The sequence below is a fragment of the Eschrichtius robustus genome, chromosome 21, assembly GCF_028021215.1.
Source record: "Eschrichtius robustus isolate mEscRob2 chromosome 21, mEscRob2.pri, whole genome shotgun sequence".
Taxonomy (NCBI): Eukaryota; Metazoa; Chordata; class Mammalia; order Artiodactyla; family Eschrichtiidae; genus Eschrichtius; species Eschrichtius robustus.
Window position 1 is genome coordinate 36,262,323 of NC_090844.1, and position 22,883 is coordinate 36,285,205.

The following is a 22,883-nucleotide window of genomic DNA, read 5'->3' on the forward strand; positions in this document are numbered from 1 at the left end:
ATATGTAAGCATGATTTAGACAGGGTTCAAGATTTTAAAAGTAGTTATGAGATTAGGTAGTATGAATGTAGGTAGTGAGATTATGGCCCATTTGATGTAAAATATTGCATATTTTTACGTCAATTGTTATGAACAGATTCCTACGTAAATAAGATTATAAATAGTTATACATACTTGTATGTGTAGTGTATAATTAAAATATATATACTTTTATATAAGTATTATATTTATATTATATAATATACTTGTCTTATAATAATACATTATGTATTGTGTTATATAGAATACATTAAATATAATGTATTATATCAGATAATAATGATATATTTCTGTATTATGATATAATTATTTTATAATCAATATTACATGATATATCATATTAATACTGTGAACATATTAAACATATAAATACATTGCATTAGTCATATAGTTTGTGTATAATATATGCTATGCAAAAATACATGTTAATATGATACATAATTGTTATACATTCATATAAACAGTAATATGTTACATTTATACACCAATATAATATTTAGTATTGGTATATGTATATTATGTTTAATATATACATAGCTAATGCTCTTTAAAGCCATCTGCTACAAGAAGTAGAATGAGACCAGGAGTATGGCCAAAGCAAATTCTAAAAATATTAGATTATTTATATTCACTTATATGTCATTTTCCTGGAATCTGTATCTGGCTGTTAGAGAGCACACACAGCAAAATCCCGATAAAGTGCCCAGGAGGACATGGGATCCTTTATTTACTGGGACCTCAAAGGAAACAGTGCTATTCAGTCCCCCATCAAAGAGCTAAGAGCAAATCTTGAAGCACCCAGTAAAAGCCAATTCAAACAAAAAAGCTTTTCCACTTCAACTTGAAAAAGTTAAGTTCCCAAGAGACCCCCTACATCACCCACCGAAGCTCATTTGGCAGTAAAAACAATAACATTCAGCGAACAACAAGAAATCTAAAACAATAGTTGTTTTAACCAAAAAAAATCCAGCAGCTAATCAGTGTCTTTCCTGTTTGAAAGAAGGCAGTGGGAAGTGGACAGAAGACCTGATAGGAAAGATAAAAAGAAGAGGAAAAGGAAAATAAAAGTTTCCAGTTTGACAATCAAGCTGTCTTCTGCATCCATTTTATCCCAAGACCACCAAGCCAGTGTGGAGGCTTTTTCCTCCTTTCCTTTTCGTGAGACTGATCACAACCAGCACTGCAGAGTCCATTAAATTAAGAAATGCTGTTGCATACATGTGTGAATGAGCTGTGAGTTAAGTACTGGAGTAGAGGACACCTAACTTGAAACGTCCTCATGAATGTCCATGTGGCTGAGCAGGAAGTTAACCTGTCATAGATGTGCTAAATCAGAATAGTTGGGTTTTATTTTATTTACTTTTCCCTGGACTCTGTTGAATGACTGTCATCTACAAGTTCAGGCTACTTTTTGCTGACGATTAATGCACTGGGAGAGCTGAGAGAAAACCGAATAGTAGAGCTGTCTTTTTCTTGACCAGTTCACCTTACTTTCCCAAACTCAAAGTCGTTCCCTATTTCTTTCTCCTTTTTATTGTAGTAAAATGAACATAACATAAAATTCACCATTTTGATCATTTTACAATTCACTGTACAATTCAGTGGAATTTAGTACTGTCACAATGCTGTGCAACTGTCACCACTGCCTAGTTGCGAAACATTTTCCTCACCCCAAAAGGAAACCTACACCCATTTAAAGCAGTCATTCCCTATTTCCCTCTCTTCCAAACCCCTGGCAACCACTAATGTATAATATTTTCCGTGTGTATGGATTTGCCACTGCTGGACATTTCGTATAAATGGAACCATACAATATGTGGCCTTTCGTGCCTGATTTCTTTCACTTAGTTGCATCCATGATGTAGCATGTATCAGTAATCCATTCACTTTTATGGCTGAATTCCCTGATCCTGTTTTCTTCATACTGTTTGAATACAAACTTTAAAATATGTTGAAGGTGAAGCTCTGTTTTAATGGCACATCTATTAGGCCAATTCATTTAAAGAAGGTGAAAATGGAGATATTGTTGTGAAATGATAATCGTTGAGAAGCCTCAGCTAATTTGATAATGAAAAGTTTGGGAAATGTTGCAAAAAATTATTTGCTTTATATTAAAAGCCTTTTAAACAAGGATTCAGGAGATTGTCTTTTTCTTGCAGGTAACTTAAATGAGGCAGAAGAAACTAACTGCCCTTTAAAACAGATTTTGAAAGGATTTTATTTATTCTTAATAGACGAATGGGAGTACAGCGTTGTTCATATCCAATATGGACCCCCTGTCCAAACACTGTTTATCATTCTAGCCACCACTATCGAATTATATTTCTTGAGACTAATGCAGCTTAACTCCTGCATATTACTTTTTAAAATTCATCTATTAAATCCATTAATACAGTATAAACAAGAGATGTTCATGTTTCAGTACAGTTCAAATATCAGGTATAAAGAGCCCTCAGTAAGAGAAGGAATCCTATATCTCTTGCCAGAACGTGGTCAGCTCTGCGATGCTTTGCTAGCTGAAAGACACTTTTATTGTTAAGAGGATAGAGGTTGTTTAAGAGGGATGAGAGGCAAAAAATTTTAAGTACTTGTTTGTGTTAAAAACAGTGCTAGGCTATCTCATACTCTATATCAGTCAAGGCTCACCATTTTACATATGTGAAAAGCGAAGTTAAAATTGTTTTAGTAACTTACTAAAAGGCACGCAACCACTAAATTCAAGCAAGAATTCAATCCCAAATCTGTCACACTGAAGTTTGAGCTAATATTGAGATTAATAAAAATAGCACTAAATTAAAAGTTCAGAGATATTTTTTATTTCATACTCTTTCACTAACCCTCTTTGGAGATAAATCATTTCATTTATATGGGCCTTAGTTTTCACAACTATAATAGTTGGAAGTGTGACTAGGTGACCTCTATGTAGTCTTGCAATTCTAAAATGTTCCATTAATTTGGCTTCCTACAATAATTGCCATTGCAATATATGCGTGCTGCCACCAAGTAGCAGTAGCGAGTACTAGTTCCTTTTTTAACTCTAGTGGGGAGTGCATTTTGACATCAGACTTATCCGTCAATAGTACAGCCTGTTAATATAACTACAAAATAACAAAATAATCTGGTATTATTTCCTGTAAAGCAGAAGCTTTACATTGTGTCTATGAATCGTATCAGAATCACCTGTAGGTTTTTAAACAGAGAGGAAATCCAGAACCCATTGAATGAGGATTTTCAGAGATGGGACTTGGGCATCTGGATTTTTGGGCTCCCATCATTTGTATATTTTATTTTATTTTATCTTTTGCCTATGTACAACATTTGTCACATCCTCTTGAATCTTTAGCAATTTCTGTTTGTTTTAAAAGTTTATAATATTTCATAATCTTCAACTACTTTTCATAAGGCATTATCTGTTATGTTTATTCACTCTTGTGCTTCTCCTGGTTAAAACTTCATTTTTTCTTTTTTTTTGGGGGGGGGGCCCTGCCTCATGGCTTGCAGGATCTTAGTTCCCTGACCAGGGATTGAACCCCAGGCCCCCAGCAGTGAAAGCACCAAGTCCTAACCACTGGACCACCAGGGAATTCCCAAGACTTCTTTTTTAAATGACTTTTTTTCCCACTCTGATTCATTCCTGGGATCAGTTTCATGTGGGAACATTAAACCAACCTTGCATTACTAGAATAAAGCCACTTTGATTGTGATATATTACTGTTTTACATACCATGGATACAGTTTGTGCTTTTATTTACAAAGTTTGCGTGCATGTTCAAAAGAGAAACTGGTCTATGATTCTATTCTTGTAATATTCTTTTTACTTTTGATCTGAAGCTTATGTTGGCCTTATAAAAATTTTGAGCAATATATTATTTTCTGTTTCCTGGAAGGGTTTTATGTAAGATTACCAATATTTCTTCCCTAAATATTTGGAAGAATTTACTTGGAAAGCCATTTATCCCTAGAAATCATTTTCTGTAAAGGTACTTAATTATACAAACAACTTTTTGAGTAGATATAGATTTTTTAGATATTTCTTTTCTTGGGTTAGTCTTGTTAGGTTGCGTGTTTTAAGAATTTGTAATTTTGGATGAATTTTCAAATTTATAAATATAAAATTGTAATTTTAACAGCTTTATCGGGATGTAATTTACATACCATAATTTAACCCTTTAATGTATACAATTCAGTGGTTCTTAGTGTAACCACTAAAAGACGTGTGTAACCATCACAACCATCCAATTTTAGATTTCTGTCCCCCCACAAAGAAACCCATTACACATTAACAATGTTTTTTCATTCTCTCAACCCTTTCAGCTCTAGGCAACCACTAATCTCCTTTCTGTCTCTACAGATTTGCTATTATGGGCATTTCATATAAATGGGACGATACAATATGTCATCTTTTGAGAGTGGCTGCTTTTCTTTACAGAATGCTTTCATGGTTCAACCATGTTGTAACATGGATCAATATTTCATTCCTTTTTATAGCTGAATGCTATTCTATCATACGGATATTCCACATTTTGTTTATTCATTTGTCAGATTGACATTTGAATTTTTTCCACCTTTTGTTTTTAGAAATATGCTTCTATGAACATTCACGTACAAGCTTTTGTGCAGACATAAGTTTCTATTTCTCTTAGGTATATATTTAGTAGTGGAACTGCTGGGTCATAGGGTAACTCTATGTTTAACACTTGCAGGAACTGTCAAGCTGTTTTGTAAAATGGCCGCACATTTTGTAAAATGGCTCAGACTGTACTTTCTATCCAAAGGTATCCAAAGCCACTTTAGATACAAAATGTTTAAAGTTGACCTTTGCTGCTGCCCAAATCGTAGCCACTGTGGGCAGTCTGCAAGATGGCATCTTAGGTTTCTCAGGAAGAAATTAGAATACACAAAGGGGGAAATAAGTGTACAATTACATAATGTAGATTTCATATTTAATTTTATGGGAAAAGCAATAATTAGGTGGCTTTTGGTTTTAACTGGAAATAGCTACTCATTGGGAAATAATTACTCGCTAATGGCCTTAGCGAGTCACTCTGGAGCTTCTCCTAGAACAAGAAAACCTAAGTTCTGCTCCCAGCAGAACATGGAGACGGTGCCCAGTGCTGGCGAGGCAGCACAGAACAGGGGAGTCGTCGCTGGAGGGAGCGGAAGACAGTGCAGCCACTCTGGAAAGGAGTTGGCCAGCTCCCTAGAAAGCGAAACTACATTGCCCACTTTTCCCCAATGTCACCTCTTGTGCAAGTCAAGTCAGCGTCCCAGCAGGATCCTGACGTTGACACGACTGCCCCTGTCATCCGTTGCCCTGGGAAGGCCCCTGGCGGCTTTCGGTCTGGGGCTCTTCCCAGTTAGGCGAGCGTTTGTGTACAGATTCTGTGTGGACTTCAGTCTCCATTTCCCCGGGGTAAGTGCCCATGACTTCGGTTGCCGAGTCCTGCGATGCCTGCTTTTTTAGGAAGTTTCGCAGTAGGGGAGCGCCTGGCCTGAGCCCCGCTTGCCGGCCTCTGCCCATCTCTCTGCCGCCTCAACCTCAGGAGGGAAGGTCCACGTGGACCAGCGCTCCCTCTGCACCTGTTCTGCCCTCGGTCCTCAGGGTCACAGGGCTTCCCCAGAGCACGGGCAGTGTGGGCCCCTCCCTGCGTCCCGCCACACCCCCGCCTCATCCGGGGCCCCGTCCCCCGTGGCTTTGGTGGGAGGGTCTCAAGGAAGGACCCCCTCCTCTGAGCCTACTCCACCCTCAGCCCCCACTCCCACAGAGCTTCCGTCCCGACGCCAGGCCCGTGGGGCTCCCGCAGCAGCAGCGCTGGGACTGCCGGGTTTCTGCAGTTCAGTTCGGACTCCATCTACCCGAGTCAGAGCCCGCAGGTCAGGGCTCGGCCCACGCCAGCCACAGGTCCACGTCGTCCTCTGCGCTTGTGGCCGACAGGCTGTGTCAGGAGTTCCCACGCCCCCAGCCCGAGTTCCGTTCGTTGGCTAGCGCGGGCCCCCAGAACACAGGCCCCCAGTCCACGGACTAGAGCACTGGGCTATTACAAAGGAACAGCCAGGTGGAAGGAGGAGGTGGGGAGGCATGGGGCGGGGCGCGGGGCTTCGAGGCCGACTGCAGGTACCCACCCTGCAGCACTCTGAACCCCGTGTTTACCGAGATTTTGTTCCATGAGCACGATTACAGCGGGGGCCATGGGCAACGGATTCACGTTGCAACCCCTGGTCCTCTCCCCTCGCAGGAGGTGGGCAGGCAGGGGGGCTGTAAGATGCAACCCGGCCTGTGGCTTTAGGTTTAGGAGCTGTGTGCCAGGACTGGGGGCCAAGACCCGACCCCTCTCTCCCGTAATTCACAGCGCGGCTCCTGCTGGGCACGGAGGCTGGGGGACGATGGGAGGCTGAAGAGCATGGCGTCCGCCTTCACCCCCTCTCTCCTCTCTTGGCTGAGCCCTGCAGCCGCGCGGATTCCCAGTGGGCCCCCCCGGGGGGCCTGTCCCTTCAGGTCCTCCCAGCTGCCTGACACCCCTCTTCCCCCAGGGTGGACCCCAGAGCCCTCAGCTCTTCCCACTCCTGGTCCAGCAGGACGGGGTCCCTGCGGCACCCTGGACAGGCGGGCGATGGGCAGCCCGGCCCCTCCTGGGAGGCAGCCCTGTGGGGTGGGGAGGGGGGCGGGCACTGCGAGCCACCCATGGTCGAGTGCGTCACCTCGGTGCGTGGCGTTGGGCGCCGTGGCTACACGCATCTTGATGGCTGGGATCAGACCCAGCTCTGCCACCAACTGGCTGGGTCCCCGGAGGCCGGTCCCTGGACCCCATTGTCCCTGTTCACCATCTGCAATGTGCGTGACCCGAGGACCCCCTCACAGGTGGTCGTGAGGGCTGACCGAGTCGGTTTGTGTGGAGGACAGAGAACAGTGAGGCCAGCAGATGAGGAAAGAGCTTGTCACTCATGGTTCTGGGCAGGGGCACGCCTTGTCACCTAGGGCCTCCCAGGAGCACGAGGGTTCGGCAGGAATGGGGGGAGGGGTGGCTGGGGACTGGAGCCTGAGGTGTGGGTCCCCGGGAAGGAGCAGGCTCAGGATTGGCTAGAATGACCCCGGGGCCCCGGGCCTCTCTGGGGTGATGAGGGCAGGGGGATGGTGGCCCCGAGTGTCGGAGCCCCGTACAGAAGGGGCTGGGGTGCAGCCCTGCGCTGGCTGGTTAGCGTCAGAAAGTGACAGACGCGGTTAACGCGGGTACCAGGCCGACCCAGGGCTCAGCGACAGTTCTTGTTCCTCAGCACAAACGCTGTCCCGCTTCGGCCGGTGCTGTGCCTTGCGGTGGAGGAAACCGGGACTCAGGGGACTGTGGGACTCCGGCATCCAGGGTGGGGCCGGGGCACGTGGGCCCCGAAGTCCTCCGGAGCGGCGGGCACATGGAGCTTCGAGGCTGGGGGAGGTGAGGGTGTGGACAGTGGGGCTGCGCATACTGCCTTGACACTTGAGAACCACTGGCCCGAGGGACCACGGGGACGCCCGTGGAGGCGGGCGCCTAGGAGAGGCGGCCTGCTGGCGCGGGACGGGGTCCTGAGTGCCGCCCCGCCCTCCCAGGGCGCCCTGTGCTCCTGCCCAGTCGTGGCCGGTGGGGCTGTGAGGCTGCAGAGAGGCCAGTGCCCGGCACGGCGCCTGCTGCCCACAGAGGCCCGGCGTCCCTCGGGCTGCTTCTGAGCCAGGCGTGCCCGACGAGCCCCTGCGCCTGGCAGAGCCAGCGGGCACGCTCCCCCAGCGCCCTTCCTGTCCTCGTACAGGCACGTCTGCTCAGCCCAGGAGCGGGGCCGGGCACGCTGAGTCCTGGGCTGGACAGGGGGTGCAGCCTGGGTAGGTCCTCGAGGCGCCCCGCCTGCTGCTGGCCCGGCAGGGGCCCCGGGGAACCGGCACCTTCCTCTGCGCCCCGCGTCGCTCCCTCCCCCCGGCTGGTCCATTTCTACCTGTTTCTGCAAACCAGATAGACCCTGAAGGGACAGAAACTTAGCTCCGTTGAAACAGCTGAAGCTTAGGCTGTCACCCTGGGGTAACTCCTGAGGAGGGTCTTAACAGTTAGGACCCGAGGCCCTTTCTTTCCCATCTCCCTCCTCTCGTCCGCCTCATCCGCCTCTTCTCCTTGAACCCCCCTCCGTGCGCCCACCCCCCGATTTTACAGCCGTCTTCGTCCTTCAGAAAATCGAGAGCATCAAGAAGAAGCTGAGGACTTACCTGTTAGCGCAGTGGTTAAGAATCCGCCTGTCCATGCAGGAGACATGGGTTTGAGCCCTGGTCCGGGAAGATCCCACATGCCACGGAGGAGCTAAGCCTGTGCGCCACAACTATTGATCCAGCGCTCTAGAGCCCGTGAGCCACAATTACTGAACCTGTTTGCCACAACTGCTGAAGCCCGTGCACCTAGAGCCCATGCTCCGCAACAAGAGAAGCCACTACAATGAGAAGCCTGCTCACCGCAACGAAGAGTGTCCCCCGCGAAGAGTGTCCCCCGCTCGCTGCAAGTGGAGAAAGCCCGTGTGCAGCAACGAAGACCCAATGCAGCCACAAATAAATTAATTTTTTAATTTTTAAAAAATTTTTTAAAAAGAAAAGAAGCTGAGTCTCCTGTGCATCGACTTCAACAAGAACCTGAACGGGGACGTGACCTTCCTGCCATTCACGCGCGAGGAGCTGGGTGCGTGCGGGCCCCGCGGGGTGGTCGAGAGGCGTCCGTGTGCCCTGCCCCTGGGAGGGCCTTTTTCTCCTGAGGCGCTCAGAGTGTTTGGGTCCCAAGGTTCTGGATCCTTCCTAGGGGAAGGTGGCGGTCTGTCTACCGAGATTCTGCCCCGAAGGACGTTGTCCCTCGAGACCCCGCCCCGCCCCTGCTCTCTGTGATGTTTCTTTAATCTCACAGGGTCCTCCCGCACCTGACCCGGCGTGGGGTCTTGAAGGGCTGGGGCCTGGGCGGCTTTTTCAGCTTCTGCCCTCTTCCCCGAATGCTTTATTTTGAAAACTTCACACCTGTAGGGAAGTGGCAAGAATAGTACCAGGGAGACCCCGTGTGCTCCCCGGGCCCGGCCTCCCTACGTGGATGCCATGTGTGCTTTTCCTGCGCTGGGGCCTCTGGACGCATCGCCAGGAGCAAGGGCGCCTCCTGAGTCCCTGGGTGCAGGTCCCCCTCAGGAAGCAGAGCGTGGAGCTGTCCCCCAGCCGTCCCAATGGCGGTCTTCTTTTAAAATTTAATTAATTAATTTTTGGCTGCGTTGGGTCTTCGTTGCTGCACGCAGGCTTTCTCTAGTTGCGGCGAGCGGGGGCTCCTCTTCGTTGTGGGCACATGCCTCTCATTACAGTGCCTTCTTTCGTTTCAGAGCACGGGCTCTAGACGTGCCGGGTTCTGTAGTTGTGGCACGGGGGCTCAGTAGTTGTGGCTCCCAGGATCTAGAGCGCAGGCTCAGTAGTTGTGGCCCACGGGCTTAGTTGAGCTGCGGCCTCTGAGTCCTTGTGGGATTTTTTTTTTTTAATTCAGACAGAAAGTCACAAAAATTATACTCATCCTCATCAGTTCACTCAGTCCCATGTAATTAATTTTTTTTTTATCTTGATCCTTTGTTAGCACTTTTATGAGTTCATCAGTTTTTCATTAGAGTTCTGAAAATGCTTATTCATTCAGTTCAGCAGTACAGTCAGTTACCAGAAATCTGTACTTGTCAGAGTCTTTTCCATGAATTTCTTGAAGATGAAACCCTTTTATAGGAACATATTTGCAAACTCATCAGAGTACACCCAGAACTGTCTGTAAATGACAAAAGACTTAAAAATGACCACGGTTAAAGATTTGATGAAAGTTCATAATAATGCAGTTGACAAGAAAATTAGTTATTTCTGAGATATACATTTTAAAGTAATAACTAGGATTATGACTTATAACATTATACCAGAACATATAAGATTTTTAGAAATTTCATGTAATGTCTGAAACATTTATATTAACATATTTCCATACAAATAACCCAATGAAAGTTTAGTATTAGTTGTTTTGTTTGTTTTTTTATACTGCAGGTTCTTATTAGGCATCAATTTTATACACATCAGTGTATACATGTCAATCCCAATCGCCCAATTCAGCACAACACCATACCCACCCCACCGCAGTTTTCCCCCCTTGGTGTCCATATGTCCATTCTCTACATCTGTGTCTCAACTTCTGCCCTGCAAACTGGCTCATCTGTACCATTTTTCTAGGTTCCACATACATGCATTAATATACGATATATGTTTTTCTCTTTCTGACTTACTTCACTCTGTATGACAGTCTCTAGATCCATCCACGTCTCAACAAATGACTCAATTTCGTTCCTTTTTATGGCTGAGTAATATTCCATTGTATATATGTACCACAACTTCTTTATCCATTCGTCTGTTGATGGGCATATAGGTTGCTTCCATGACCTGGCTATTGTAAATAGTGCTGCAATGAACATTCGGGTGCATGTGTCTTTTTGAATTACAGTTTTCTCTGGGTGTATGCCCAGTAGTGGGATTGCTGGGTCATATGGTAATTCTATTTTTAGTTTTTTAAGGAACCTCCATATTGTTCTCCATAGTGGCTGTATCAATTTACATTCCCACCAACAGTGCAAGAGGGTTCCCTTTTCTCAACACCCTCTCCAGCATTTGTTGTTTGTAGATTTTCTGATGATGCCCATTCTAACAGGAGTGAGGTGATACCTCATTGTAATTTTGATTTGCATTTCTCTAATAATTAGTGATGTTGAGCATCTTTTCATGTGCTTCGTGGCCGTCTGTATGTCTTCTTTGGAGAAATGTCTATTTAAGTCTTCTGCCTATTTTTGGATTGGGGTGTTTGTTTCTTTAATATTGAGCTGAATGAGCTGTTTATATATTTTGGAGATTAATCCTTTGTCCGTTGATTCATTTGCAAATATTTTCTCCCATTCTGAGGGTTGTCTTTTCGTCTTGTTTATGGTTTCCTTTGCTGTGCAAAAGCTTTGAAGTTTCATTAGGTCCCACTTGTTTATTTTTGTTTTTATTTCCATTACTCTAAGAGGTGGATCAAAAAAGATCTTGCTGTGATTTATGTCAAAGAGTGTTCTTCCTATGTTTTCCTCTAAGAGTTTTATAGTGTCCAGTCTTACATTTAGGTCTCGAATCCATTTTGAGTTTATTTTTGTGTATGGTGTTAGGGAGTATTCTAATTTCATTCTTTTACATGTAGCTGTCCAGTTTTCCCAGCACCACTTATTGAAGAGACTGTCTTTTCTCCATTGTATATCTTTGCCTCCTTTGTCATAGATTAGTTGACCATAGGTGCGTGGGTTAATCTCTGGGCTTTCTATCTTGTTCCATTGATCTATGTTTCTGTTTTTGTGCCAGTACCATATTGTCTTGATTACTGTAGCTTTGTAGTATAGTCTGAAGTCAGGGAGTCTGATTCCTCCAGCTCCGTTTTTTTGCCTCAAGACTGCTTTGGCTATTCGGGGTCTTTTGTGTCTCCATACAAATTTTAAGATGATTTGTTCTAGTTCCGTAAAAAATGCCATTGGTAATTTGATAGGGATTGCATTGAATCTGTAGATTGCTTTGGGTAGTATACTCATTTTCACAATGTTGATTCTTCCAATCCAAGAACATGGTATATCTCTCCATCTGTTGGTATCATCTTTAATTTCTTTCATCAGTGTCTTATAGTTTTCTGCATACAGGTCTTTTGTCTCCCTAGGTAGGTTTATTCCTAGGTATTTTATTCTTTTTGTTGCAATGGTAAATGGGAGTGTTTCCATAATTTCTCTTTCAGATTTTTCATCATTAGTGTATAGGAATGCAAGAGATTTCTGTGCATTAATTTTGTATCCTGCAACTTTACCATATTCATTAATTAGCTCTAGCAGTTTTCTGGTGGCAGTTTTAGGATTCTCTATGTATAGTATCATGTCATCCGCAAACAGTGACAGTTTTACTTCTTCTTTTCCAATTTGTATTCCTTTTATTTCTGTTTCTTCTCTGATTGCCGTGGCTAGGACTTCCAGAACTATGTTGAATAATAGTGATGAGAGTGGACATCCTTGTCTCATTCCTGATCTTAGAGGAAATGCTTTCAGTTTTTCACCATTGAGAATGATGTTTGCTGTGGGTTTGTCATATATGGCCTTTATTATGTTGAGGTAGGTTCCCTCTATGCCCACTTTCTGGAGAGTTTTTATCATAAATGGGTGTTGAATTTTGTCAAAAGCTTTTTCTGCATCTATTGAGATGATCATATGGTTTTTCTTCTTCAATTTGTTAATATGGTGTATCACATTGATTGATTTGCGTATATTGAAGAATCCTTGCATCCCTGGGATAAATCCCACTTGATCGTGGTGTATGATCCTTTTAATGTGTTGTTGGATTCTTTTTGCTAGTATTTTGTTGAGGATTTTTGCATCTATATTCATCAGTGATATCGGTCTGTAATTTTCTTTTTTTGTAGTGTCTTTGTCTGGTTTTGGTATCAGGGTGATGGTGGCCTCATAGAATGAGTTTGGGAGTGTTCCTTCCTCTGCAATTTTTTGGAAGAGTTTGAGAAGGATGGGTGTTAGCTCTTCTCTAAATGTTTGATAGAATTCACCTGTGAAGCCATCTGCTCCTGGATTTTTGTTTGTTGGAAGATTTTTAATCACAGTTTCAATTTCATTACTTGTGATTGGTCTGTTCATATTTTCTGTTTCTTCCTGGTTCAGTCTTGGAAGTTTATACCTTTCTAAGAATTTGTCCATTTCTTCCAGGTTGTCCATTTTATTGGCATAAAGTTGCTTGTAGTAGTCTCTTAGGATGCTTTGTATTTCTGCGGTGTCTGTTGTAACTTCTCCTGTTTCATTTCTGATTTTATTGATTTGAGTCCTCTCCCTCTTTTTCTTGATGAGTCTGGCTAATGGCTTATCAATTTTGTTTATCTTCTCAAAGAACCAACTTTTAGTTTTATTGATCTTTGCTATTGTTTTCTTTGTTTCTATTTCATTTATTTCTGCTCTGATCTTTATAATTTCTTTCCTTCTGCTAACTTTGGGTTTTGTTTGTTCTTCTTTCTCTAGTTTCTTTAGGTGTAAGGTTAGATTGTTTACTTGAGATTTTTCTTGTTTCTTTAGGTAGGCTTGTATAGCTATAAACTTCCCTCTTAGAACTGCTTTTGCTGCATCCCATAGGTTTTGGGTCGTCGTGTTTTCATTGTCATTTTTCTCTAGGTATTTTTTTATTTCCTCTTTGATTTCTTCAGTGATCTCTTGGTTATTTAGTAACGTATTGTTTAGGCTCCATGTGTTTGTCTTTTTTACGTTTTTTTCCCTGTAGTTCATTTCTAATCTCATAGCATTGTGGTCAGAAAAGATGCTTGATATGATTTCAATTTTCTTAAATTTACTGAGGCTTGATTTGTGACCCAAGATGTGATCTATCCTGGAGAATGTTCCGTGCGCACTTGAGAAGAATGTGTAATCTGCTGTTTTTGGATGGAATGTCCTATATATATCAATTAAATCTATCTGGTCTATTGTGTCATTTAAAGCTTCTGTTTCCTTATTTATTTTCATTTTGGATGATCTGTCCGTTGGTGTAACTGAGGTGTTAAAGTCCCGCACTATTATTGTGGTACTGTCGATTTCCTCTTTTATAGCTGTTAGCAGTTTCCTTATGTATTGAGGTGCTCCTATGTTGGGTGCATATATATTTATAATTGTTATATCTTCTTCTTGGATTGATCCCTAGATCATTATGTTGTGTCCTTCCTTGTCTCTTGTAACATTCTTTACTTTAAAGTCCATTTTATCTGATGTGAGTATAGCTACTCCAGCTTTCTTTTGATTTCCATTTGCATGGAATATCTTTTTCCATCCCCTCACTTTCAGTCTGTATGTGTCCCTAGGTCTAAAGTGGGTCTCTTGTAGACAGCATATATATGGGTCTTGTTTTTGTATCCATTCAGCCAGTCTATGTCTTTTGGTTGGAGCATTTAATCCATTCACGTTTAAGGTAATTATCAATATGTATGTTCCTATGACCATTTTCTTAATTGTTTTGGGTTTGTTTTTGTAGGTCCTTTTCTTCTCTTGTGTTTCCCACTTAGAGAAGTTCCTTTAGCATTTGTTGTAGAGCTGGTTTGGTGGTGCTGAATTCTCTTAGCTTTTGCTTGTCTGTAAAGCTTTTGATTTCTCCATCAAATCTAAATGAGATCCTTGCCGGGCAGAGTAATCTTGGTTGTAGGTTCTTCCCTTTCATCACTTTAGGTATATCATGCCCCTCCCTTCTGGCTTGCAGAGTTTCTGCTGAGAAATCAGCTGTTAACCTTATGGGAGTTCCCTTGTATTTTATTTGTCGTTTTTCCCTTGCTGCTTTCAATAATTTTTCTTTGTCTTTAATTTTTGCCACTTTGATTACTATGTGTCTCGGCGTGTTTCTCCTTGGGTTTATCCTGTATGGGACTCTCTGCGCTTCCTGGACTTGGGTGGCTATTTCCTTTCCCATGTTAGGGAAGTTTTCGACTATAATCTCTTCAAATATTTTCTCTGGTCCTTTCTCTCTCTCTTCTCCTTCTGGGACCCCTATAATGCGAATGTTGTTGCGTTTAATGTTGTCCCAGAGGTCTCTTAGGCTGTCTTCATTTCTTTTCATTCTTTTTTCTTTAGTCTGTTCCGCAGCAGTGAATTCCACCATTCTGTCTTCCAGGTCACTTATCCGTTCTTCTGCCTCAGTTATTCTGCTATTGATTCCTTCTAGTGTAGTTTTCATTTCAGTTATTGTATTGGTCATCTCTGTTTGTTTGTTCTTTAATTCTTCTAGGTCTTTGTTAATCATTTCTTGCATCTTCTCAATCTTTGCCTCCATTCTTATTCCGAGGTCCTGGATCATCTTCACTATCATTATTCTGAATCCTTTTTCTGGAAGGTTGCCTATCTCCACTTCATTTAGTTGTTTTTCTGGGGTGTTTTCTTGTCTTTCATCTGGTACATAGCCCTCTGCCTTTTCATCTTCTCTATCTTTCTGTAACTGTGGTTTTTGGTCCACAGGCTGCAGGATTGTAGGTTTTCTTGCTTCTGCTGTCTGCCCTCTGGTGGTTGAGGCTATCTAAGAGGCTTGATGGGAGGCTCTGGTGGTGGGTCGAGCTGACTTTTGCTGTGGTGGTCAGAGCTCAGTACTGGACAACCTCTTGTCCGGTGTGAAGACTAGTGGAATTTTTAAACCTCTAATCTAGGGTAAGGGTGCAGCTTTAATTTTTACCTGCTGGCTTGTGTTCACAGCACCTTTTAAAGACTGCTTGCTTACCTACAGCTGCATACCATATCCCAGCTACAGAATGCCTTTTCAATGTTTGCCAGTGTTGTTTCCATAATAGTAAACATCACACTTTAGCTGGGCAGGAGTCAGAGTTTTACTATCAGTCTAGGCAAGACCAAAAATTCAAAGCAAATTCAATTTTGCTTAAGGGAACATTGTAAGGTAACAATTCTTCATATTACATGCCTCATATGACCCATTTCAAACCATAGAGAATGACACCTTTATGTGTCACTGTCCCAAGAGACAAACAAATGTGAACAGCTAAAACATTTAAAAAGTGCACCAAGCTTCGGAAGTCTCAAACAAAACTTGAATATTCTGTACATACTCCTGTCAAATGAAGTTATTTCCTGTACACCACCCCTCTTGCAAAGTGGTCTTCTTTTTCCTTTCATTTGACCTAGATCGGCTAGGAGACCTAGAGAAAGATCGGGACGGCTTGTGATTTCTCTCCTGGGACAGTGATATCTCTCTTCTCCTATATCTAGAAAGGGACCTGCTCTGGCTGAGGGAGAAGCTTCTCCGTCTTGGAGATGTGTGGCGAGGTGGAGGACTCCTCCTCCGATAATCATCTCGAGGGCGACGACCCCAAGAAGGAGGCGGTCACGATTTCGACTTCTCTTTTCCCCATTCCACAGGTCCACTCTTACTCGGCAGCCACATAGTGTTCTCCCGTCTAGTTCTCGGACAGCATCGGCTGCATCTTGGGGATCTTCACGTTCAACAAGAGGGAAGCCGGGAGGGTTTTTAGCAACCCACACACTTCAGAGTGGTCCATAATAGCCTAAAGCTCATTCCAATTCAGTCTTGTTACCACTGTTTCCAAGATTCCCTACATAAACTTGACAGTCCAACGGACAGGAATCACGATGCAAGACCCTCGTGGCTCCTGGGTTTCACGGGCCACAGGGTGATCCCGGGCCTATAGAATCTGGCAGCTGAATCTGCTCGCACAAGATGTCCTGTGGGGATGCTTTTCCCCCTATGTGTCCAGCCTGGGGCGCTACTGGCTTGGCCCAGCCTCCCGGGTGAGAGGGTGAACCCCAGCTCCCTGGAGCAGACACTCAGAGCCCTGTTGACCAGACTCAAGGGACTGGGGCAGCAGCTGGACATGTGTGGCCAGCCTGGTGGTGTTTGGCCCCGTCTTCAGTTGCAGTTCCAGCTGAGAAAGAGCCTCGCTGTGTAATTTTCTCCTGGTTGTGTAAGGATCCCCGGTGTCATTTGATAGAAATGTAGGTGGTGTGTTCTTTCTCTGTTTTCTCCCTGCTTCCTCTCCTCTCTCTCTGTCTCTGTCTGTCTGTCTCTCTCTCTCTCCCTCTCCCTCTCTGCCTCTCCTTCCCTCCTGCTCCCACTCCTTCCTGAGAGAGGGTAGACAGAGTGTGAGAGAGGGAGACTCAGAGGGAGAGGGAGGGAGAGGGAGGGAGGGAGAGGGGGAGAGAGGGAGAGGGAGAGAGGGAGGGAAACAGGGAGAGAGAGGGAAGGAGAGAAGTCTCCTTCCCTCTCTCTCCCTGTTTCCCTCCCTCTCTCCCTCTCCCTCTCTCCCCCTCTCCCTCTCCCTCTCTCCCCCCTCCCTCTCCCTCTCTCCCCCCTCCCTCTCCCTCTCTGCCCCCTCCCTCTCCCTCTCCCTATCTCCCTCTCCCTCATCTCTGCCTCTCCCTCTCTGGGAGGGAGTGAGGAGATGGAGAGACGGAGGGAGAGGGAGAGTTGGAGGGAGAGGGAGAGGGAGGAGAGGGAGAGAGGGAGGGAGGGAGGGATAGAGGGAGAGAGGGAGAGACATCCCTCTCTCCCTCTCCCTCTCCTTCTCCCACCTCCCTCTCCCACTCTTTCTCTCCCTCTCCCTCCACCTCCTTCCCTCACCAGAGAGGGAAGGAGGTGGAGGGAGAGGGAGGGAGAGGGAGAGAGGGAGGGAGAGAGGGAGAGGGAACGAGGTAGAGGGAGAGAGGGACAGGGAAAGTGGGACAGGGAAAGTGGGAGGGAGAGAGGGACAGGGAGAAAGGGAAGGAGAGAGGGAGAGGAAGGGACAGAGAGAGGCAGAGGGAGAGATGGAGGGAGAGGGAGAGTGAGAGGCAGCGAGGGAGAGGGAGGGAGGAAGAGAGGGAGAAGGGCTGAGGAGGGGGACTCCCTCCCCCTCCCATGCTCTCCCCACTGCTTTCTCTTTTTTCTGCTTCAACAGACACGAGGCACCTTTTAGATCAGCCCTGAAGTCAACGTTGATGCTTGGACGGCCTGACCTCCCCGCTGACTTCCAGCCCTGGACCACAGCTGGGAGATGAAGTCTATGGGGCCCTGGGCGGCAGGCTGCACAGGCCTCTTCTCTGACGCCCAATCTCTCCTCGTTTACGAGGCAGCCGCCAGCTCCCCTCCCTGACTCCCCAAGATTTTGGGCCTTTTTATTATGTGTCGATAATGCCATGTGCTACTATTTAACTTTTCTATGAGGACCCATTTCCCGAAATGCAGTGGTTTTCAGCATTGGCTGCACTAGAGAACCCCCAGGGAAGGGAGAGAAGTCTCTCCCTCCCTCTCTCTCCCTCTCCCTCCGTATCTCCTTCTGCCTCTCTCCCTCTCCCTCTCCCTCTGGGGTGATGCCTGATGAGCTCAGATTCGCAGATGTTGCCCCCATCCCCTCTCTGTGCCTTGCGTGGGGTCTGGGCCTTCTCATTATGGCCTGGGCACGGCCTTGACATTCAGACATCGGGTCCTGCAAGGACACTTGCATTTGGTCCACACCGCGTGTGGCTGCAGTCTGCGCTTCTGCCGTTTAGCATCTTCAGTAGATGGGGGCTGTGCACGAGTCCTTCATCTTCCCTACAGACACCACTGGTGCTTGCTGGGCCTCGCGGGTGATGCGGGGGGCACGGGGAACAGTCCTGTGTCCCCACCTTCTTGGGCTGCAGACAGGCCACGTTGGTCCTGTGGTGACTGGGGGCTTCCAGGAGAACCCCACCGCAGAACCGGAGAGGTGGCCCCAGAGAAGGTGGCGTACGCCTGGGGCCGGGCCTCACCAGCGAGCCACGGGCCACCTGCAGCAACAGGCGTCTCGCCGTCCAGGGACTGGGTGTTCGGGCGCCGTGGGGATGAGCTGCTGTCTGCACGGTAGCCGAGTTTGTATTGTTGAGCCCGGGGAGGCCCCTGCCTGGGTGGCTCCTGGAGAGCCTGGCCGCATTTATTCCTGCCCTTGGCCTTAGAGCCCATCACGGTTCACGCCGTTTCTGGTTCCAAAAGGACCTGTGTTAATAAAGACCACGTGTTAGGACAGCACCAAAGTGTCTAGAAATCCGGGCCAGGAGGAGGAGGGAGGGGGATTGGCTGTGCCCGCCAGTGGCCTGAGAGCCCTGCCCGCAAGCAGAGACCTGGCCAGGGGTCCCACAGGGAGAGCATGGCCCACGGTCCCCAGTGCCGGCCGTCTCTGGGTTCCAGGAGAACTGCACGATCCTCGGGGAGCTGGTGAGGCTGCAGGTCCAGAAGTCCTGCCTGCTGGGGTTCAGCACGCGTGCCGACTCCGTGCTGGAGATGAACATGGCCAAGACCAGCCAGGTGGTGGCCACTTTCCTAGGTAACCCCGCCTCCACCTGAGTCCCAGTGGGGAGGGCGTCAGGCGGACCTTAACTGGGCGTGGTGCTGCCTGAGACCCCACTGTGTCAGCCCTTGGGGGTCACCTTCCCAGACCCTTCATTCTGCCTTGAGGGACGCAGGGTGGGGGGCGGCTGGGGAGCCGCCACAGGGACGTAGCCGAGCCTCTCCCCTCCGCCCGCAGATGAGCTGGCCCAGAAGCTGAAGCCCCTCGGGGAGCAGGAGCGGCCTTGATCCTGGAGCTAAAGAAGGCCGAGTGCCAGAGGCGGGGCCTGCACTGTGACGGGCCCATCAACGCCTGGGACCTGCGCTACTACATGAACCAGGGGGAGGAGACGTGCTACCACGAGGACCAGTACCTGCTCAGTGAGTCCTTCCCCATGCAGGTGGTCACGCGCGGGCTGCTGGGCATCTCCCAGGAGCTGCTGGGGCTGACCTTCGACCTGGAGGAGGGCGCCAACGTGTGTCACGAAGACGTGAGGCTCTACACGGTCCGGGACGCGGCCTTGGGCAAGGTCATCCATCGGCAAGTTCTACCTGGACCTCTACCCTCGGTGCGTGCGTGCGTGCGGGAACCTGTCGGCCGTGGGCCGGAGCTCCTCTGTGGAAGCTGGGCCACACCCCGCGTCCCTCCCCAGGGAAGGGAAGTCCGGGCACGCGGCCTGCTTCGGCCTGCAGCCGAGCTGCCTGCAGCAGGATGGGAGCCGCCAGATCGCCGTGGTGGCCATGGTGGCCAACTTCACGAAGCCCACGCCCGATCCGCCCTCCCTGCTGCAGCACGATGAGCTGGAGACCTACTTTCACGAGTTCTGGCAAGCGATGCACCAGCTCTGCTCCCAGGTGGGTGCGGGCGCAGGGCTGCGGGCAGGGGCCGGGGAGGGCCCGGGCACGCGTGGTCCTCAGGCAGGCCCTCGCCACGGGATTCTTCCGCTGATGTCACCCCGCACGTGGCGACACCCTCGGTGTCAGCTTCCATCATCAAAGCCCACGCACTGGGCGCATAAACAACAGAAATGGATGTCCTCGAGACTCTGGAGGCTGGAAGCCCCAGATCAAGGAGTCAGGACTGGTTCCCTGCATGTTAAGTACATGTACTCAAGAGTTGCCTTTAAAAAAGACAAAAGAAAAGAAAGGCACGTTGCCTGCAAGTCTGGTGACAGGTGGCGATGAGAACCAGAGGGAAGGCTCTGGGGCCGGGAGCGCCGCGCCCTGTGAGGCCCTGGGGCTGCTGCCAGTCTCCGTGGAGGCTCAGCAAGTCCCAGTGACTTCCCCATGGGGGGACCCCAGCTCAGCGTCTGGGCCCCGGACCCAGTGCTCGTTCAGTCTTCCTGCGGTCAGCCCTTCGTCCTGAGAGCGATGCTCTCACAGGCTGCACCGGAGCGCGTGGGGACAGTTTACTGAGCTGTGCAGCCATCACTACTGCCCTGTTTTGGAACATTTCCATCACCCCAAAAATGTCCCTCACGCCCTTAGTTATCACTCCCTCCCCTCCCCTGCCCCTGACAACCAGGAACCCACTCTGACTCTGTGGATCTACCTGTTTTGGACGTTTCCCCTCAGTGGGGTCACACCCTGTGTGTCCTTCTGTGTCTGACTTCTCTCGCTGAGCATCATGTTCTCAGGGTCCATGCACGTGGCAATGAGTGTCAGGGCTTCACCCCTTTGCGTGGCTGAGGGCCAGAAAAAAGAAAACAGAAAAGAAAGGCACGTTGCCTGCGAGTCTGGTGACAGCCGGTGATGAGAACCAGAGGGAAGGCTCTGGGGCCAGGGGCACCGCACCCTGTGAGGCCTTGGCGATGCTGCCAGTCTCGGTGGGGCACGGGCAGCGCCGTCCCCCAGGGGCTGTGGGACAAGCTCATCAAGTCCCGGCAGGCCAACCCAGGTGCGGCCGGGCCGAGGGAAGGGAAGGGGGCGCCTGGACCGCCCGGCTGGAAAGCGCGGCCTGGACACAGTGCCATCCCCTCGTCTCCTTCCTCCCGCCCCCCAGGCCTCTTCAACCTGCGCCAGATCGTCCTGGCAGAGGTGGACCAGGCCCTGTACACGCAGACGCCCGTGGACCCGGCCCAGGAGAATGCCCGCCTCTGCCAGGAGATCCTCGGGGGCCCAGCCATGCCAGGCAGCCAAGCGCGAGCCGGGCCCAACTTAGCGGTCGGTTGGCGGCTACTGCCCAGGTCAAGAGGATCGTCTGGTGGTGTGTGAAAGGGGACCGACTGACAGGCTCTCGCCGAGGCCTGGTGACCTCTGGCCTCTTCCTGCCTCAGTTCCTTGGCTGGTACCTCCAGCTGTGGCCCGCGGAGTCCGAGGGTGGGGTGGGCGTATCTGCACGTGCTTTCTGGAGAGCCTGGAAGAGGCAGGAGAGGGCTTCATAGCCCGGATGGAACACGTCGACGAGGTTTGCCCGTGCGTGTCGGTGCGGACAGGCGGTTCACTCCCTCGTGAGCGCTTTAACCCGTGCTCTCCCCGTGCTGGAGGGCAAGCCCTGACTCATCCCTCGGAGCCTCGGCAGCTGACCTTGTAAGAGGCTTAGGGGCGAACCCTCGTGAGCTTCAGCAGAAAGTCGGCAAAGATTGATTTGTGTCCCTCCACTGAGTTGCCCGCAAGGTCCCCGTTTTCTAGAAGTGTTGGGCCAATACTCCCTCTAGTGGCAGGGGACTCAGACAGGGCTGTTTGAGGCCCCCGCTCTGGGGAAGGGGCACGGAGCGGCCAGGGGGCCGGGCAGGAGCCTCTCCGCTTGTGTCCCAGGGACCCACCTGCCTGCGACCTTCGGCCGCCTGGCAGGAAGATACAACGCCCAGTCCTATGGCTGCCTGTGCAGCGAGGTGTACTCCGCGGACACGTTCCACACACGCTTCAAGCAGGAGGACGTCCTGAGTGGCAAGGTGAGAGACCGTCCTGCCGCGCAGACCAACACGGAGGTCCTCGGCTTAGGCCTAGATGCTTGTGCCGCCTGCCTGGGCCTGCCAGGCTCTGAGGGCCCTGCCCTGGACCTCCTGCTCCCCTGCCCTTTGTTCAGTCACAGCAGAGGTGGCCACACCCATACTCTCAGTGAAGGCGGAGCTCCACCCTCCTGCAGCCCCGCCCCCTCTCGGCAGGTTGCCATGGACTACAGAAGCTGCATTCTGAGGCCAGGCGGCTCCAAGGATGCCAAGGGCATGGTGAAGCTCTTCCTGGCTTGCGACCCCACGCAGGATGCCTTCCTCCTGAGCAAAGGGCTGCAGGTTGAGGGCTGCAAGCCGCCGGCTGCTGACGGCACGGGGTTCTGCCCACCCAGGCGGGCCCGGTGCCTTAGCGCCCTGCCAGGGCGGGGGAGGGGCGGCGTGTCCTCCCAGCCCCTGAGTCCCTGGCGGCCGGCCTCGGCCAAAAGTCTCCACCTGGACGTGTCTGGAGGGCCTGGCGTCAAGGCTCCCCCTTGTTGCACTAATGCAATCCCTTCCTGGGGAGCTTTCCTGCTTACAAAACGGTTCTCTGAAAAGGCAGCCATTAATAAAAAGACTCCACTCCTGGTCTCTGCCTGCGGTCCCTTCCACCACAGGAGCGGCATGGGGGCCGTCACACTGGGGGGAGTTCTGACCTTGGTCGGGGATCAGCCCTGCGGCCGTTGCAGGCTGCTCTCTGCTGGTGTAGCGTCTGGGTCACTGGGAGATGGCTGACCTGTGGGGTGAGTTCAGACGGGGATGGCTCCCACCACCTGGCCGGGCCGGCTCTCTAGTGAGGGGGTGTCAGGTTCCTGCCTGCCTCTCGCCTGGCACTGTTTGGCATGTCGGGGGCTGTGATTGGCTGCAGCTGGTTCTGGCGGTGGGCACAGCTGCAGGAAGCCCTGCTGTGGCTGTCCCTGTCCCCGTGGCCGGCCGGCTGGCTCCCTCCAGTCATCGGCAGCTGGTGAAGTCTGGACCACAGCAAGGGGCCGCCTTCCTGGGTCCTAGCGATTCTTCCCAAAGGCCTTAGGGATGTG

The 22,883-nt window shown here is 49.2% G+C and overlaps 1 protein-coding gene and 1 pseudogene across 1 annotated transcript in view; one reads left to right on the top strand and one right to left on the bottom strand.

Moving 5' to 3' along the window:
• The window catches only part of LOC137755886 (uncharacterized), an 86,601-nt gene extending 63,718 nt beyond the window's left edge, over positions 1-22,883 (top strand). The window contains 9 exon segments of the mRNA XM_068531999.1: positions 18,779-18,914; positions 19,116-19,157; positions 19,160-19,446; positions 19,448-20,094; positions 20,758-20,813; positions 20,919-21,083; positions 21,193-21,341; positions 21,574-21,810; positions 22,024-22,883. Coding sequence (XP_068388100.1) covers positions 18,779-18,914; positions 19,116-19,157; positions 19,160-19,446; positions 19,448-20,094; positions 20,758-20,813; positions 20,919-21,083; positions 21,193-21,341; positions 21,574-21,810; positions 22,024-22,581 — 2,277 coding nt within the window. The 3' untranslated portion in view covers positions 22,582-22,883.
• Positions 15,439-17,771, bottom strand: LOC137756097 (serine/arginine-rich splicing factor 3 pseudogene; annotated as a pseudogene).